The sequence below is a fragment of the Athene noctua genome, chromosome Z, assembly GCF_965140245.1.
Source record: "Athene noctua chromosome Z, bAthNoc1.hap1.1, whole genome shotgun sequence".
Classification (NCBI taxonomy): Eukaryota; Metazoa; Chordata; class Aves; order Strigiformes; family Strigidae; genus Athene; species Athene noctua.
In genome coordinates, this window is record NC_134077.1 from 49,242,149 (window position 1) to 49,260,916 (window position 18,768).

Below are 18,768 nucleotides of genomic sequence, written 5' to 3' on the forward strand. Positions count from 1 at the left end.
ACGTTCCCTGTAAGATGGGACCCAGATGAGTTCACCACAAGGAAAGTGCTGCGGAACTTACTGCACCGCCAAGAATTCTCAACAGAACTAAAGAGCAGTTTGTACCAACGAGAAACTCCAGCACGCACGGCTCTATTTCAAGCTGCGTGTGAAAAATTCCAGCTCTCTTCTGGCTGCCGAGCCTTTTCGCATCCCGGGCGGCAGGCAGAGCGGGGGCCGGCCCGCTTGCCGCCAGCGCCGCCCTCGCCCGCCGGCTCCCGCGGCCCAGCCCGCGGCCGCCCCCAGCCGGGCCCCCGCCCCCGGCAGCGCGCGGGTTCCTCGCGCCTCGGCGGCGGCGGCGGGGGGGGAGGGGGCCGGCGGCGCCCCGTGCGTGCCGCAGCCGGTCACGTGGGCGGCGGGGCCGGGACCGGCGGTCGCGAGAGGCTGAGGCGGCGCTGGCGGCGCAGGCAGCAGCATGGCGGCGGCGCTGGGCGGCCTGGGCCTCCTGCAGGGCCGAGTCAGGCTGGCAGTGGCGGCCGCCGCCACCTTCTCCCTCGGCCGGCCCGGCCACCGGCCGCCGGTGCGGGGAGGTGCCGCCGCCGCTCTCCCCTCGGCCGGGAGGAGCTACGGTTCCGAGGCGAAGGAAGAGGAGGAGCTGCGGGTCCGGTACCTGGATGACGAGCACAAAGGTAACGAGGGGAGGCGGCGGCGGCGGGGCGGCTCCGCCGCGCTGTGCTCGGGCAGCGCCCGGACCAGGGTGACCCCTGCGCGCCGCCGCGGCACTGTGGGGCGTCCGCCACGGCGGGGCAGGGCGGGGGAGGTCCCGGGGGGAGCTACCCGGCGGCGAGGGGCGGGAAGAGAGCGGCGACTCCTCCTCCTCGGCACCTCGGCCTGTGGCCCCGTCGCACGACGCTGGGAACCGGGCAGTTGCTGAGCTGGGTTAGGTTGGGCTCTCTTGGCTCTTCTTTTCAGACCTCCGCCCTGCATGTACAGTATGTGCGAGCGGCACCTTTCTGAGTGGGCATCCGGAGGCCGCTTTAATGGGAGAAGATGAAGTTTGGCCGGAAACTGCTGGATCGTTCTGCTTCCCACACCTGCTGCGTGCCGCTGTGCAGGGACAGACAAGGATCCAGAAGTTGTATCAATGTTTTCTGTTCTGGGAAGCGTTGCTTCATCACTCTTGCTTATCTCATGCTTTCCCGCTAACCATCTCACCCTACTCCTTGCTTCTGGTGCCGTTAACTGCTGCTGACCTGTTCTGCTCAGCTATACCCAGAGTCTTTTTTTTTTAACCCACTTGGTTAAACAGAGAAGGAAAATCTGTGCTCCAGAGTGATCTGGTGCCAGTGCATCTCAACACGGAAACTTTGTACTTCCTTCCTCTTGTGGTTTGGTGCTCACCAGATTTTGGAGGTGTTTTTCCTTTGGAGGTGTTTCACCTCCTTTGGTGTTTGTCACTTCCTTCCCATTTGGGTGCAGCAGGGCTAGGAATGGTTGAGAAGCAGTATGTGCAAGCTTCGTTCTTGAGGACTTTTTTTAAGATCCATGATGTACTTATTTTTATGAAGAGGGCTATAATGTGTATCTCTGTTCATCTGCAGCACATGAATCTCTTTATGTGGATAGTGTATCTTGGAATAACCATATGTTGGGATGGTTCAGTTCAACTTGTCCAGAAACAAATTCAGTTTATGGCTTTCAGCATGTTACCTCAGTTACTTCAGATACTCCAAATTCAGGCAAATGCCTGTGAGCTGAGTATGCCTACATGTAGATTTGTATACATATATGGAGAAGTAACTTTAAAACTTCAAATTTTGGCCTAAGGTTTAGAAGACGATTCTTTTTCAAAGGAAAACTGAGGTTCTGCTTTCACCTGAGGGCAGCTTTTTCTTTCACTGTTAAGGGACAGTAAGATTGATGATGTAGTCCAATCCTGAGATCCACATGTCTTAATGATTGTTTTGTTCCCAACTCTTTCCAGTTCCTTTAAGATGTACTTCTTTAGTGCTGTTTTCTCAACCAACTGTGAAACTTGGAATTAGTTTTAAACACCCATTTTTATTTTTTAAGGTTTTTTAAATTGAGGAAGAGGCAAGTCAGGAGCAAAGAAGAGTTTCTAAAATGTTGGAAGAGTGGTTTTGTTTGTTCTGTGCTTTTCCAGTAAGTGGTAGAAAATACCTGTATACTACCCAAGATAATAATTTTTATTTCTGCTATTATACAACAAGCTATAGAATTAGGTACTGTGTTTCAGCTGTTGAATCAGCTAGGAATCATTGCTTTTGTAATGTTATGAAGGTGTTTCATGCTGTGTAGCTGTTGTTCATTGCTGAGTGCTTTTGATGCACATACTGTAAATTTGATTGTACAGAGAACTGAAATAGGTTTTTGAAGAAAAGGTGCAGAGATAGCTAAAGTTTTGCATGTCAGTAGCCCATCTGGTTTTTTTGTTGTTGTTGAAAAAAAATGTTTTTGAAGTTGATTTTTCTTCTCAGAATATACATCTTTGTTAAATGTGGCATTAAAAATGCCCCAAAACATAGAGATGGCACTTAGAATGTTAATCAACTGTGGCCATCATAAGGAAGGATTCAGTCAATGTATTTTTAATTAATGAATTCTTTTCAAGTGAAGGGATTTTCTTTGGCTTTGCCCTTCAGAAGGACATAGAAACAAATACTGTTTGTTAATAAAGGATAAGAACAAGGATCTAGAAGTAAGCCAGAAGGAGACACAAGCTTCATATGCCTTCTTCAGCAGAACAAAGAGCAGACCATGTTTCTGTGAAAGAAACAGAATCACAGTGTCTCAGTTTTCTCCCTGTGCTCCTGCTGCACACCTTCCTCCTTGCCTTGTATGTCAAATTAATCTTCATCTGCTTACAACATGTAATACCACTGCTGCATTAGGACTCTAACTCCATATAAGTCCCTCTGGTCTTTCTGGCTCTTCTCTAGCCTACCATTCTTTTTTCCACCAGTTCATGTTCTAGATTTTCCCAAGTGGCACTCTGGTGCTCCTGCCTCATCACATTCTTCTATTACATACTTCATGACTCCACAGGGACAGACCCTGTCCCTCTGGCTACCTTTTATGGCAGTGACATACTCATTTGTGCTGTGGTTATGTTCTTGTCCACACCTAGTCTTTCCATGCTACTTGGAGAAGGATCTGTTGTCAAGGGGCTTTTACAGCTGAGGATGCAGGGGAGGCATGAAGACTTGACAGTAACTGCATTAGTGGAGGCACATACCTTGTAGCTCTAGACAAATCTTTCCCTGCAGGCAAAGTAGCAAACTGTCCTGCTTCATAACACTTTCACATGATTTGTATACCACAGTTTTTGGGAAGTTGTTAAACTGAAATGAGTATATTTGAAAGGGCTGGTTATTGAAATTTTAACTCAACATTTGGAGCTTCCAAATTTGAACTGAACTAGAATACAAAAGATGTGAGATTTTTGAAATCTGTGATTGTAACATGCGTGTGAATTCTGAACATGTTGCAACTTGAGAAAATTTTAGTATTGCTTTTCTATGAGTATAGGTGAATGTCAGTGCATTAGTATTTTTTAATTAAATACTTACCTTTTACTTTATTTGAGATTCTGTTTGATTATCATTAGGGCTGAAATACATTACAACTATTGACATTTCAGAACTTTCAGCTATATTGCATTAGTGATCCCATAACAGGTTTTAATGACCTTAAGAGTTTTTGCTCTTTAGGTTATAGATGCAATTAGGAGAAATACCTCTGTAGTCTTGACTCAAGTGTTGTAGTGTCACTGGAATGAGATCTAAATATTTGTAAAATATAGATTTTACACTAGAATGACTCTTTGTGTTTATATTTTCCACCTGGTTTTAATTCAGTTACAGTATGTAAGACAGCTTTTTGTCCTCATTGGTTAGAAATTTAACATATGGAATGAGTAGCCAAATACGGTCTCAGTTGAAGTTGTTAGGTCAGAAACAGCTAGCCGATAAGTTGGAAAAGCTTTCCCTTCTTTTGCTCTTTTTAAATAAAGCAGGGCTGAACAGTTGAGATCTACTAGATCTCTACTTTAGAGGTAAAAAAGGTGCTGAAGTGTTTTGGTGTTTTTTAGAAGTCCTGCTTAGGACTCATCTGTGTGATTTTGCACTTAAATACTTCTTGATAAGGTGATCAGTGAAAACCACCGGAATTGTGCATGATACACTCACCATAGATTCTTGTTTTGCTTAAGAAACTACTCTAGAATAATAAGACATCTAAGCCAACTTGTCTGCCTTAGTTTATCTGAGTAGTTAAGTGAGGCAAGCTTAAAAATAGTGTCCTGATACTCCCTCTATTTCTCAGTGAGTAATTCAGATACTATTTTATTTAGTTATGAAGTGGTACATCTGGATAGATAATTTGTGTGAGTGTGTATACTTAATACACATGAATGTATTTCCATAAGTACTTTTTATACAGACGTAGTTAATATTTCTAACTTGGACAAAATTACTAATATGAGTGTAAAGACAGGACTTACTTGTAAGTAACTATTTACATGTGCTTCTGCCATTGAGGATAAATATTTTTTGAAAGCTAAAAAGTATAAGATAAAACAGATAAAAATCGTTATTAAACGTGAGATTTCCTGTGTGCTGATATAAACTGTAGTTAAACCATGATCTAATCACTTAGCTTAAATTGGTCCACCCTGTTTTGCACATTATTGAAAGAAATATGATCTTCTCTCTCAGCAGTTTTAAATAATGATAGCATCATATATTTTTGCTATCACTCTTAAAATACGAGAACCTTTCAATATGAACTACTTATATGCAAGTCTCAGATTTAGTGTACATACACTGAAATGAAGTTTCTGGGAATTTACAGGTATTTTGAAGCGATCTTTCATATATGTATGTATATTTCTCTTAATGAAAGACATTTTTTGTTTTTATTGTATATGACTTTCATATAGTCCCTTAAATGTCAAGAATTATATCACAGGCAACTTTCTGCTTTGACAAAGGTAAATTATAAGCAGAGAATATACTGTACGTTTGCTTTTCCTTGGATGATTGACTAGGCAAGCAGGGATATGCTTATATTAGACAGCATTGGGAGTGACCTTTATCCCTTGGAGAGCTTAGCTAATAGGGTGAAAGTTAGTTTTTAATATGTGGATATAATTTTTAATAGGTGCACGTTATTTGCTGAAGAGTGTTCTAAAATAACGTGGAGATGACTCCCAGGAAAAACTATGAAATTAATGCTTAATGCTTTTTAGTATATCTCCTATTTCTTTGACACCATACAGATACTGGAATTTTTTTATTATTATTATTATTATTATTATTATTATTATTATTATTATTATTATTATTTCTACTGATATTTGTTGATGAATGTGATGATGACTTTTTAATATTTTTTTTTCTTTAACAGATCTTTCAAATAATTAAGAAAAATGATTTTGGAAAGCACACCTATATGTGGGTGCTTTAGGAAGAATGAACGATGGTTAAATTAAACATAATCAGGTTTTCTGTATGACTAACAATATTTATCAGAATGATTACCTGTATGGGAGTATTGTCTCAACATTTTGCCTTTTTCTTAACTTTGTCTTTCTTTGGTGGGGCTCTGCAGTGTTATATGGAGCCTGATTATTCTTTCTTGCCCTCAGGGAAATTTATCCCATCTAAAATGAATATACCCATGGGACCAGGGATTTAAATCTTGTTGAATGCGCCAGACAGAGAAGACTTGCCTTAAATGTTTTTTTGCTGGGAGATTCTTGGGTTGGGCTGGGAGAAGGATTAAATTCTCAGCTGGACCTCAAGAAGTCTATTCTTTAATTTCTGTTTTGTGACTTTGAGCAGGTACTTAATCTGTCTCTAGTTTGGTCACTGATCAGTGATACATTCGGAAAACTTCCCAAATCTTACCGCAGTATTAAAAACCCTAAGAATTTGTTTTAAGGATGCCCAGGTACTATAGTAATGACACATTAGAACAAAACTGACTCAAACCAGAATTCAAAGAATGCCTTTTTGTATACATCAATCACTGCAATATATAGTTTTCTCTTGTAAACTTTTATGCTTTTCCTGTTGCAGTTTGTGCTTCATCTTTTTTATCTTTTTTTTTTTTTTTTTTTTTTTTTTTCTATTTAAGAAATAGAACAGCTGTGTGGGTGTCATCTCTATTTATCTCTTTATTTTTCTGGAGAGTGAGGCAGAAGTGGTAGATTTGTGACTTGATATGACACTACTAAGAAGAGTCAGCTTGTATGATTTGTCTTCAAGGATCATCCCTTCATAAGAAAAAATATTAAATGTGCTTCAATGTTAATTGGAAATTCCTTCTGAATACACTAATATTGGTGATGGAGCAACACTTGTTGGGCTTTGATGGGGAGAAATAAAATACAAGTGTAATTAAAAAGTGTCATTGTCATTGGAAAATAGCATGCTTCTGATAAGGACTTTATTTTCCTAACTGAAGAACAGTTTGGGATGATAACTTCTCTAGTTTATTCAAATATCCGATTTGCAGTGTGCCTGAGAGTTTAAAATAAAAGCCAGGTCAAGTGTCTCTTCGTTGCTTTAATATGTGGTGAATGTGGAATATTTGAACTTGGAGTAATCCTCCTGAAGATAAGCTGTGACAGTAGAATAAAAGTGCTATAGCACTACTCTGCTTTGCTTAGCAAAACATAGATTCCTGTGTAAGTGCTAAATAAGGACCCTTGCAAGATGTCCTAGATGAATACCTCCAACAGTGGGGATGAACAGGTGGGAATTCAGGTTTACAGAACAGGGAAGTGAGGATTATTTGGGTTAGCTGGGCTCCTCTCCCCTTTTAGGAGAGTATATATACATGGCCATTGATTGTACCCTGGGAGCAAGCAAGCAACACATGTACTCTTATTACTTGAGTTTAAACATTTTAATTTGAATCTTGAGAGTGGTAGTTGGTCAATGGAGCACTTTTGTTTCAAACTGGTAGCTGCGGAAGGAGTAGGAGCTGTCATAAATCTCATCATGTGTGCATGCATGTGCAGGTACACACAGGCGAAAGAAGAGGAAGGGGAGTGGGGTCAAGCACTGATGGGTCAGTCCTTTGGGGGGACAGGTTTCCCTGAAATAAGTAGTATGTGCTGAGATGACAAGACAGGCACCCTGTGGAGGTTACGAGAGACAGATTACATATAGATTATATGTACAAAGCTGAGTGGTGAAGTAGTAAATACCCAGGCAAATACTGAGTTTCTGGAATTTCTTTTTTCAGTCATAAAGATTGATGGCAATACTGTGGGCATTTTTGTTTGAGATCAAGAACTCCCTTTTTGTCTTTCATTCCTGATCCCTGTTCTTCTAGTCCTTTGTCTTTCTCCTCTTACCCCTGCATTCTCCAAGTCAAAAAAAGCCCTTACTGGTAAGACCTTACCGGGGCTGGATCAATTTAATGGGACTGTGTGCTGATGTTTAGAATTCAGGGAGTGGTAGTGTGTTTAGGAAATAATTGTCTAATCGTTTATAGGCTTGGTAAACTTAGACATTACCAAGATAAACTTTTCAGAATTTTCCTGTTTGATAATCATGCCTGTTAAGCTGAGGGGGGTTAAATAAGGAGAAATAAATTGTGCTTCTGCTACAAAGTTCGAACAATTGCACATGCAATCAGTCAGTGAGACAACCCATCTCTAACTGTTCTAAGGGAGCTGTTGAATGTATGATTGGAGCTGTGTACATTGAGCACAGTTTTTGTGTCTTAGGGGATAATTTTTATGTTTTTTTCTTTTTAAACAAAAGTTCAGGTTTCCTGTGGGTAGCTTTCTTTCTGTGTTTGTAACTTCCTTTTACCTGTATCAGAGTTGCTAGTCTTAGCTATGGTAGCACTTCCGGATTTAAGAAGTCTCTGAAGGCAGTCTTTCTAAATATGGAAACATGTTTTACAATTAAGTATTTTTCCTGATTGCATGTCAGCACATCACACACAAACATCAAATTTGTGCATGCAGTTGTATAATTATACATGCAACTTTTGTAAGCACTATTTCCATGTGAAGGTGTTAACTTTTTTTTAAGAACAAAAATATAGTCTTATTTCTGTTGAACATGGAATGTTTAATGTTGGAAAATGTAACTCAATTTATTTTGTTTCAAAAACTCAGCAGTTAAGTGATTACACTAGCATTTTTTTTGCAGTACTCAGTGTTGCTTTTTCTATAATTGCAAAATAATAATTTATGTAGATAATATGTATTTTACTACATTGTAACAATGATACAATTTTTATTCCCCTCCAGGAATTGTGGTGCTTGGATTAAACAGATCTCATGCCAAGAATGCACTTAACAAAAATCTTTTAAAAATGGTAAGTGAAAATAATAATTTTTAGTATAAAGGTGAAGTATTGGAATTAAGGACTTTAAAAAGTGTTTGGTTATTCCCCTTCCTCCTTTTCTCTGTAGATGTCAAAAGCTGTGGATGCTTTGAAATCTGATAAGAAAGTACGAACTGTTATATTCCGGAGTGAAGTCCCAGGAATATTCTGTGCTGGTATGCAAACTTAATTTTCCTGAGAAGCTGGAAATCTGTAACTCATATTGCACAAAAAAAGCCTGGATTCCAAGGAAACATGTCTGCTGTATATATTCATCTCAGTAGCGAACAAAACATTTTTTCATTATTTTCTTCAATTACTAACAAGAACTCAGTATTGGTTTTGTACTTTCTGTGTCATAAAGTATTTCAAAATATGTAATAGATGATTCATTGTGGTGGACAATTATTTAATTGAGCTCCTAGAAAGTCTTGCATGTACTTCACAATGAAGACCAAATATGCTAGAGGCCTAATAAAGAGGCTGTTTAGAAAGCTGTATCAAACCCATATTTTAAACACATTAAAAATAAATTTTAATTAAAGAAATACACTTAAAATTAATTATGAACATGACTGTTACTGCAGGCCTAATGTATTCGCAAATTAAAAAACCAAACCAAAACAAAAAGCACACACCCGACCCCACGTATAAGGCGGTACGCAGTGCTCAGGAAAATAAAATCTCTCAACTGTCAAAACACTAGAAAACAGATTTTGTTAACACATCAAAATCAATTGAAACAACCACATCTTGTGGCCATCAAGTGAATAATTGTCTTATTTTCAGATGGTCCATCCAGTTCTTACTTTGTTCAAATTTAATTTAAATTTGTTTGAAACTGAAAACAGAAGTTTCTTCTTTTTAATATACAAATAGAACTGTCAGGAAAAAGGAGGAGATCAGTTCTAAAATCTACCTCTTCTGATAATTTGTGCAGTCATTAAGCTCGCTAGCCATACATAACATGATTCAGTTTTATATAAAAATTGGAAAAAACATTTTGCATTTATGTAGCATGTGTAAGTACTTTTAGTTGAGTTTAAAATTATTTTTTGTTGCTTTTATAGTCTGTTTTCATCCACACACAGTTCATCACTTAGAAGACTCGTGAAAAGAATTATTGAAAAAAAAGAGTAATACATTTAGCATTTAGTAATACATACAAATAGGTTAAATATGCATGTATTAATAAACAAGTTTTAAAGATCAATCACTACTCAGTCTTCAGGGAAAAAAGGTTTAAAAGCTGTGGTTTTTAAACTGATGAAGAAGCAGCATCAGAGCAAAAAATGCAAATGGGGTTTCAAATTGTGTGCTACATACATCGTATAAAAAGGTTTAGTTGACATTTATCATCAACTGTTTTAAAAAAAAAAATTTTTTTGATTTAACATCCATGAATTTTATGGTACTGTTATATAAGAAATATGAGAGCAGAAATACTGATTTTGAGGATCTTAGGTCTGCTGTTAATACTGTATTTATGAGCTCCAAGTACTTCTTTGTACTATGCTTTGTTGGTTGACTTTGCAGGGCTATTTTGGTATTAAGATTTACCATAGGCATTGTTGCCTGTTTGGCTTTAAAAAGAACAACATAGATTATATACAGCTGATTGTAGACAAGATGTGGGGATGTTTATGTGTGAACATCAGGAGGAGAGATTAGGCCTGAAAAGGAGAGTGTGAAAGACTGTGACTGGTTAGCTATATCTGTGTCTTAAACCCAGAAGTAGAGACAGGATGTGGACCAGGTGTCCATAATTTAAAAAAAAAGTGACAGGTAAAAGGAGGGTCCTAAGAAAGGAAACTCCTGTAGTTGAACCAGTGAAATAAAGGATGTTCAACAGTGGTAACTGAAATTCAGGGTGAACCAGAAGACTTGAGGCAGAGTTTGTCAGTTGAAGATAGGCAGAAAGAGCTCAGTGGCTGGATGGGTTGTTTCTGTAGATGACTTTAGGGGGTGTCTGTAAAGAGAATGAAACTAGAGGAGGTATAGTGGGACGTGGAGAAAACAGGTAATGGTTACAGGAAGTAGGATGACGGGAGAAACATACTGTATGTAACAGCATTTTCTGGAGGGGAGTCAGGAAGTTCAGTAGAACAGAAGAAACTTCACTGTTAAAGAACAATGTGTTGATTCAAGAACACTTGATTTCCTTAAAAAAATGCGAGGCTCATCTTGTGAAATGTGGCATTTTTTATGCAGTATAGTGCAATTCTATTAGGCTAAACTTAGAATGTTTGCTTTGGTTTTGTGTATTTCCTCAATTATGTTTTCTTACTTGCATGTGTGGGAATGTATGTTTTTGAAAATACATTTGTTATAATTTTTTGGACCGCTATCTGATGTCTTACAGATCACAGATTGAGAAACTGTCCTATAATGTAATTCCCTTTTATGTGTGGAACGAAATCTAAGATCCTTAAATCTTGACATTCCTCAGCTATCAACATAAATCTGTGAAAGCCACAAGTCAAGTGTCTTGTTTCCTTCTAAGGGCTAGTCCACAAAACATGACATCCAACTGTTTTTCACAACACGACAGTGTCGATGGTTAAAAAATTTAAACTCTGTTGGTGACTGTTGTGGATTTGAGTATGATTCCAAATTATGGAATTTTCACATGGTGAAATGGGGGTAAAAAAATAAAAAAGAAATTTTATAAAAGAACATAGAAATATGCTAGCAATTGTATCCTTTAATTTCTGCCTAAAGATTCACTATGAATCTTCTGTTTTCTTTGTATCTTCTTTCTTACGCTCTCTCCATGGTTGCAGAAAGTTCCCCATTAATCCTCTAGTGCTGATCAAAACACCTAGAAGTCAAAGAAGAGCTTGGCTGGAATTAAGGATGCATTATGAGGCCTTCTTGTGCTTCCATCAGAAGTGCTCTAACTCTGAGTCACTTCTTGGCCCCTTTCTTTCTCTGTCTAAAACCAAGTAAAGAAAATATGGACCTTTCTAGAGTGAACATGTATGACCAGTCCAGGCCTTTGTAAGCCTATGCTGTGTGCCTGCCCAGTTCTGCAACCAAGGCAAGTGAGTCTTTGAGGAATCTTTTTATTTCTTTGCAGTGTTCCATCCTCAAGGATGGAGTTTTCTGTGCCTGGGATAAGGCAGGTGTCCCATGGGTAAAAACTCTGTGATCAAGTAATTAAGAGCTCTGCTGTGTTCACACAAGGGTCCGAATGACATTTACATAGGCAGTTTAAGTAGCTTAATTTTTCATTATTAAAGTAAATTTAACATATATATATATTAGTGATATTGCTCAGGTAGTTTTGTGAGCAGTTTTTCAGGGTTTTTTATCTTCAGAAAGTTGATGGAAGTGTATGCATAGTATTGTTGGGAGATAGGGTACTGTAAGGAAGGGTGGAAGGGCTGTCTGTAAGTTGTTACAGAACCTTATTTTGGAGTGGCAGTGTATTCTGGAGACGGTTTTACAGCTTCTTCTGACCAAGAGCTACTTTTTTGGTTTTCAGATAGTGTTCAATAATGTTTGTGGTCCAAAGAGTTGAACAACCCAATATTGCACTTTAAAGCTTTTGTTGTTCAGTTTCCTAGAGCTTTGAATAAAAGACAAAATAATATTTATAGAACTTAGAGTTATTACAGAATTTTGCATTTGGACATGTTGTTTTGGCAAACTGAAGCCTGCTGCATGAGTCCAGGTCTTCTCCTTTCCTTTTTTTTTTTTCCCTTCTCCAACTTCTGTCTTTGTGTTTGATGATGTGAAATAGGGGATACGTGATATATTTGCGATTACAATTACAAAATTTGTAATTTTGCAATTAAAAATATGAGATCATGTAATTAATTTCTTTTTAAACAGTTTGATTTGTCAATGCTTACTGTAATTAAAGAAACAGACTCCTTTTATATTCTTCTTCTTCGCCCTTTCCACCTGCTGTTCCTTGTACTACTGTTTCCCTTAGGACTGTAATGTTCCCTCAGACCTCTGTCTTTTCATGTCCTGTCAAGAAGGCAATTCTTTGTGTTTTGGAAAAATGTATTCCTCGTGTGTTTGTCTCGGGCAGTAACTTACTGGCCCATAGTTCACTGGTTCAGTTTACAGCTCATAATAATAGATTAAACCCTGAGCTACTGTTCCACAGCTCAGAGTAATTACTGTTTTATTTTCCTTCCTTTGCTGCCTGGCCAACCAGGACAGTTGTTTAACTCTGACTGTCCCAATCCAGTCAGATTGTTTCTTTCCTAAAAGTCCACGTGTGGGTTGAGGTCAGTTTCCCTACATCCATCCACCCTCTGTTGATAGGCAGAAAAATTCTGCCATATCATGTGGGAGGAGAATGACATGCTGTGATTCCCTAGAGGAACAGACCACTTACGGATTTCTTTTTGCATGGGAGAGTTAGAAGGGAAGCTTTCAGGCGCAAGAACCTCAAACCTGAGGTTTTTTTGGTGACTGTGTTTAGAGTATAATTGTTATGAACGGGCTCTTCAGTATTGCTTCTCCAAACCTCTCTTGAAATCGAGGTTGTGAGATTGATGAGTTACTCACTTTGTATGTGTGCACACAACTAAAGAGAGCTGCGGGGCAATTTCTAGTTGACAGATTTGAAAAAAATTTGTTATTTGGAGACTTTATTTCAGAAATCTTTGAGACGTATCAGATTATGGATATTTTTTGTTGTAAGTAGCTTTCAAGATTTGAAAAATTTGGGTATTGGGAGCTCTTCAGACCTCTTTGACCAAACAGTCATTGCAGCTTGGCCAATAAAGCCCTCTCTTGGAAAAGCAGAATTAATTTTTCTGCCAGCAGAGGTTCATCATTTGGGTCTGTGGTATGAGTAAAGCCAACAGAAAAGCTTTTCCTGTTGGCATAACTTTTCTATATCAAAATTTTGTTTTCAGCACAGCTGAATTGGTGTGTGGTTCTCAGCTGCCATTTCCAGCTGGTGTAGTTTTTCTGGCAGAAGTTTATGAGGTAGACAAGGCTGGTAGAACAGATCCTTGACGAATTCTTCATTTATGAGGTTTTGTGGAGGAGGAGTTCCATAATAGTTTGCAAATACTTGAACTACTCTTATTTTTGTAAAACTAGCAAGAGTAGTAGGGAAGTATTACTGTGGGTGTAGTCTTTTTCCCTCCAGTCTCTGTTAAACAAGCAAGGAGACAGGGTATATGTTCCCAGAGCATATTTTGGTCCTCCAGATTCCAGCTCTTGCACAGGAACTGAGAAGAGAGTTCATGTAATACTCCACTGTTCCCTTCTGAGGATTCAGATCACACGTGAAAATATTTTAGTGTCTTCTGAATATTTTTGTTGCTGTACATACATTTCATTCCCCAAAATAAATGTCTTCAGATGTACCCTGTAGCTAGGTTCTTTCCTGGTTTTTTTCATTCCACTTTCATGAAGGTTCGTATTCAGGCTGATGCTAGTTTCTTGTAGACTGCTAGGCTCAATGGCAGTTGCATTTCCCTTAGAGCAACATGAGTTATGTGAAGTCTGGCAGGTTGGTCAGCTGTGTGACAGCTATGTGTCATGAGTGTGTGCATGGTAATCTGTTGAGTTTGGAGTCTACAGCTTGCTTTTGTCTGACATTGGTTATTTTACCTCTTAATTTTTTTTTTTAATGTTTTTCTGAAAGAATTAGTAGCTGCACATGTTCAACAGCTGAGCCAACAAAGAGTGCAGTTAGGATTGTGGTTTGATCTCCTAATCTATACAGAAAAAAATCATAGTAAGAAAAACTCCTTTTTTTTTTTTTTTTTTTTTTAAGTACCTCAGTCAGGTAACTCCAAATACTCCAGATACCTTCTAACTTGAGGAGGCATACTGAATTTCAAAAGAAACTGGAATGATTGTGGTTTTTATGAGCTAGAAAAGTTCATCTTAAACTTACCTGGCAGGGGAGACATCATGATCAAACAGGTGGTTTTTTCAGGATGCAGCTTGTGCCCTGCACTCCAGGTGTGCTGCCCCCTGTGATTTCCCCAAATCTGGGGAAATCTGACTGCATAATTTGTGGTAGTGGGGGACTGTGTTCACGCTCTCTCCTGGTTTAACAGGAGCCAGCAGTGTGCCCAGGTGGCCAAGACCAGTGGCATCCTGGCTTGCATCAGAAATAGCATGGCCAGCAGGGACAGGGAAGGGATCTTACCCCTGTACTCGGCACTGGGGAGGCCGCCCCTCGATTCCTGTGTTCAGTTTTGGGCCCCTCACTACAAAAAGGACATTGAATGACTCGAGCGTGTCCAGAGAAGGGCTACAAAGCTGGTGCAGGGTCTGGAGCACAGGTCCTACAGGGAGCGGCTGAGGGAACTGGGGGTGTTTAGTCTGGAGAAGAGGAGGCTGAGGGGAGACCTCATCGCCCTCTACAGCTACCTGAAAGGAGGGTGCAGAGAGCTGGGGATGAGTCTCTTTAGCCAAGTAACAAGCGATAGGACAAGAGGGAATGGCCTCAAGCTGCACCAGGGAAGGTTTAGACTGGATATTAGGAAGCATTTCTTTCCAGAAGGGGTTGTTAGGTGTTGGAATGGGCTGCCCAGGGAGGTGGTGGAGTCCCCACCCCTGGAGGTGTTTAAGAGTTGGATCAACTTAGTGCTGAGGGATATGGTGTAGTTGGGAACTGTCAATGTTGGGTTGATGGTTGGACTGGATAATCTTCAAGGTCTTTTCCAACCTAGACAATTTTATGATTCTGTTATTCTGTAAAGTTCATTCTTGGCCTTAAATATGGCAGAGCTGCTGTGTTCCTAACTGATCACTGACATGATTCTAGTATTGCAGTGTAGTTCAGATGAGGTCAGCATGTTATTTGATGCATGTTATTCTGCTCATGTTTACCTTAACCTTGTGGCTAATTGTAGAACAAAGTACTGTGAAATTAGCAAATAAAAATTGCTTGTAGTTAATGCAGCACATGGTGGTACAGTAAATAACTGTGTGCTTAATTTATGATGCATAAATAGATAAATGTACATACACCTTTAAAAAGAAAATGCAGGTGCAGAAAAAATACACATGAGAGGCTTCCAGGAAGTTTTTCTATAAGAATATGGGAATATAACTACATTTTTTTTTCTTTATCTCCAGAAGATTGATCCATTTCTGTTAAGGAGGCAGGGGGTAGGAATGGGGTGGGAAGTTGTGTAGGACTGTCAACAACAGTCTTATTACAGCTCTAATCATCTATGAAACTTTCAGCTAGAAATCACTTGGCTGTCTTCTGATTGATTACAATGCCTGACTTGAGAAAATTATAGGAAAGGTTTTTATCATATATTCATCTTTCTTAAGGTAATTCTGTAGTTTGGAATAGAGGTTTTTAAACTAGTGTGTTGGGTTTCCATGTCAAGGTTGTGGTAGCAGGGGGTAGCCTCTCTGAGAAAAGGCCAGGATCTGGCACTTCATTGGACACTGAGCTCCAGCCAGCTCCAAAACGGACCCATGGCTGCCCAGAGCTGAGCCCATCATCAGTGCTGGTGACACCTCTGTGATACCATGTTTAAGAAATGGTGAAAAAACATGTGCAGCAGCTGAGAGAGATGAGAGAGAAAAAATGTGAGAGAAAAAGCCCTGCAGACACCAAGGTCAGTAAGAAGGAGGGGGAGGACATGCTCCAAGCACCAGAGCAGAGATTCCCTTGCAGTCCATGGAGAAGAGCACGGTGAAAGAGCTTGTCCCCCTGCAGCTCATGGAGGACCACTCTGGAGCAGATATCCACACTGCAGCCTGTGGAGGACAACCCCATGGTGGAACACATGGACGTGCCCTGAAGGAAGCTGCAGCCATGAAGAGCCCTCTCGGGAGCAGGTTCCTGGCGAGAGCTGTGGCCTGTGGCAAGCAGCTTATGCAGGAGCAGATTTCCTGGCAAGTGCAGCCCATGAGGGACCCACACAGGAGCAGTCTCTTTCTGAAGGACTGTATCCCGTGGAAATGATCCATGCTGAAGCAGTTCTTGAAGAACTGCAGCCCATGGTAAGGACCTGTGTTAGAGCAGTTTGTGAAGGACTGTATCCTGTGGGAGAGACCTTATGCTGGAGCAAGGGAGAAGTGTGAGCAGGAAGGAATGGCAGAGATGAAGTGTTATGGTCTTACTGCAGCCCTCATTCTCCTTGTGCTGCTCAGCAGTGCAAAAAGGTAGAAGAGTTACTAGTGAAGTTGAGCCAGGAAAGAAGGAAAGGTAGGGGAAGATGTTTTAGTTTTGGTTTTGTTTCTCACTATACAACTCTGTTTTTAATTGGCAATAAATTTAATTTATCTTTCCAAAGTCAAGTATGTTTTGCCCATGATGAGTGATCTACCTGTCCTTATCGTGACCTGTGAGCTTTTAACTGCATTTGCTCCCCCATCTTACTCAGGAGGGGAAGTGAGAGAGTGGGTTGGTGGCCACCTGGGGGCCAGACAAAGTTAACCCACCACATCCAGTTATTACAGATTTTCCAAAATAAGACTGAAGCAAGACCTTTATTTAAAGAACTATGAAATTGAGGATGGACTGGTTATATGAAGTCTCAGTGGAACTAGTGTAAAAAAAATAGGCTAAATAATAGCTTTTTCTCTGTTGAGTGAGTAGTGACCAGTGCTATTTTAATGAGTGCTGTTCAGAAGCTAAAGCTGATTAACTTCAGTGGAAGAGACTAAATTCTTTCTTCCATCCCTTACCTGATATTCAGGACAGGCTTGTGAAGGACATCGGTTTAGATGTCTCTACATTGTGTGCTCTAGCCACTTGCCTATGAAATACTGTGTTCCTGTCCTCTAGTTTTTAAGCTCTCTGATGACAACTTCAGTTTAGTTACTACTTTAGTGCCAGGAGCAATTTACGAAAACACATTATTTCTGTCTAAGACAGACTATTCTTCCACTGGTTGACGATTATTTGAGTTGAAAGTACTTTCAGCTGTATTTTTCTTCTGTATTGAAGTTTTTCATAGGCTCTAGTGGAAGTAGAAACAACTTTATTCATAGCTAATATTGCAACAGCCTGAATATTTAAAAAAATGTTTCTGGTAATTGGTTATATTCATCTGGGATGCTAGTTGTGAATATTTCCATGCAATTTTTCTTCCTTTTTTGGTCTTGAATGACTGAATGTAGACCATAGCTCACTGTGATTTGTGAGCACAAAGCTGATGAATTAACAAATACAAAGATCAGGCCATTAGTGAAAGATAAATTATGAAAGCCAGGTAGAGTGCCATCTTTTTAGCAGTACTTTTCCTTGACTCGTGTAATTTTGAGATTTGCCTTTGCATGCAGATGAAACAGAACATGTGACCATTCCTTGTGTGGCTTGTGACATCTCATTCAAAAATGGAAACCTAAAAGGTTTTTTTATCCCAGTAATATAAGCATTCTTCTTTCTCCTTCCTCAATTAGAATTTAAGCCATCTTGGAATTGAGATCCATGCTATTATGTAAGATTTACCTAAAAACCCAGATAGGTCTTAATTAGTCCTCTAGTTATGTGGTGATTCTTGTGAATAAAAATCAACGTTTTTGTGGACAGTGACTTGATAGGAATGATCAACCTAGTGCTTTACTAGTGTAAGGCTCACCTGAGGCTAGATTCTGATACAATGACATGAAACTACAATCTAACACCTACTTCTGTTATTTGAGATGTGGGGTTATTTTATGCGATGGATAGTTTTTAGAACTAATATTGAGAAATAAAGGGCTCTACTAGGTGTCATTCAGCTGGTTTATGTGTGCTGTAAAATATGAAAGCACAGTTAAAGTGTATCTTTGGCTGTTGGAGAACATAGTGAGGTTGTGGCAAGTTTTAATAGCTGCTAAAAATTATTTTTTTAATTATTCTGTTTAAATAATTTAAATTGCTCTGTTTAATTGTTTTAGGCTTCTAATCCATTAGAACAAATGCACACAATGAATGTGATATTTTCTTTGAAATATTTTTTTATGTGAAAGCCACCTAAAAATATTAAATTCTAGGTAACAGATATTTCTGAGAGAGTGGAATGTGGTTAGTTCTTTAGTTTAACCGGAGTAGGCAAAGAGGAAGCAGAAATAATTTTCCCAAAGTACTTAAAATTATTGTAAAAACATGGGAAAAATGGATCAAATTGAATGCCTAAAATTATTAAATTGAAGTATCAGGTACAAAATAATTTGTTATTATGTTATGGAGGAGTACTCACAAAGCAAAAATATAGAGGTGATACAAGAAATTTGTTTGAATTCTGTGTATGGCAGTCTGAGCTATTCTCCACAGTGTCTTCTCTTTTCAGAAGCTGTACAGAAAACCTAGGTAGACAAATGTTTGAAGGATTGTTTTGCCAGTTATTAGGCCTAGCATAAAGGACACAGCCAGCATAAAGATGAACCAATAACCAAATTGTATTTGATACAAAAGGGTCAGTACATGGGTGAGCCCCGGGGGTACAAACAAGTCAGTCAGATTATACATAATCGACA

At 39.4% G+C, this 18,768-nt stretch overlaps 1 protein-coding gene and 1 non-coding gene across 4 annotated transcripts in view; both read left to right on the plus strand.

Moving 5' to 3' along the window:
• The first annotated feature begins 337 nt into the window (after positions 1-337).
• Positions 338-18,768, plus strand: part of AUH (AU RNA binding methylglutaconyl-CoA hydratase) — a 117,832-nt gene continuing 99,401 nt past the window's right edge. Inside the window, exons 1-3 of one of the 3 annotated variants that reach the window (XM_074931787.1) lie at positions 338-668; positions 8,276-8,343; positions 8,441-8,528. In XM_074931787.1, the coding sequence (XP_074787888.1) occupies positions 455-668; positions 8,276-8,343; positions 8,441-8,528 (370 nt within the window). In that variant the 5' untranslated portion in view covers positions 338-454. The remainder of the gene's footprint in view (positions 669-8,275; positions 8,344-8,440; positions 8,529-18,768) is intronic. The other 2 variants (XR_012635506.1, XM_074931786.1) reach the window with 2 other exon arrangements.
• LOC141974037 (U1 spliceosomal RNA) lies at positions 14,220-14,384 on the plus strand. The gene has a single exon (XR_012635659.1). It is a non-coding gene; the product is annotated as a U1 spliceosomal RNA (small nuclear RNA).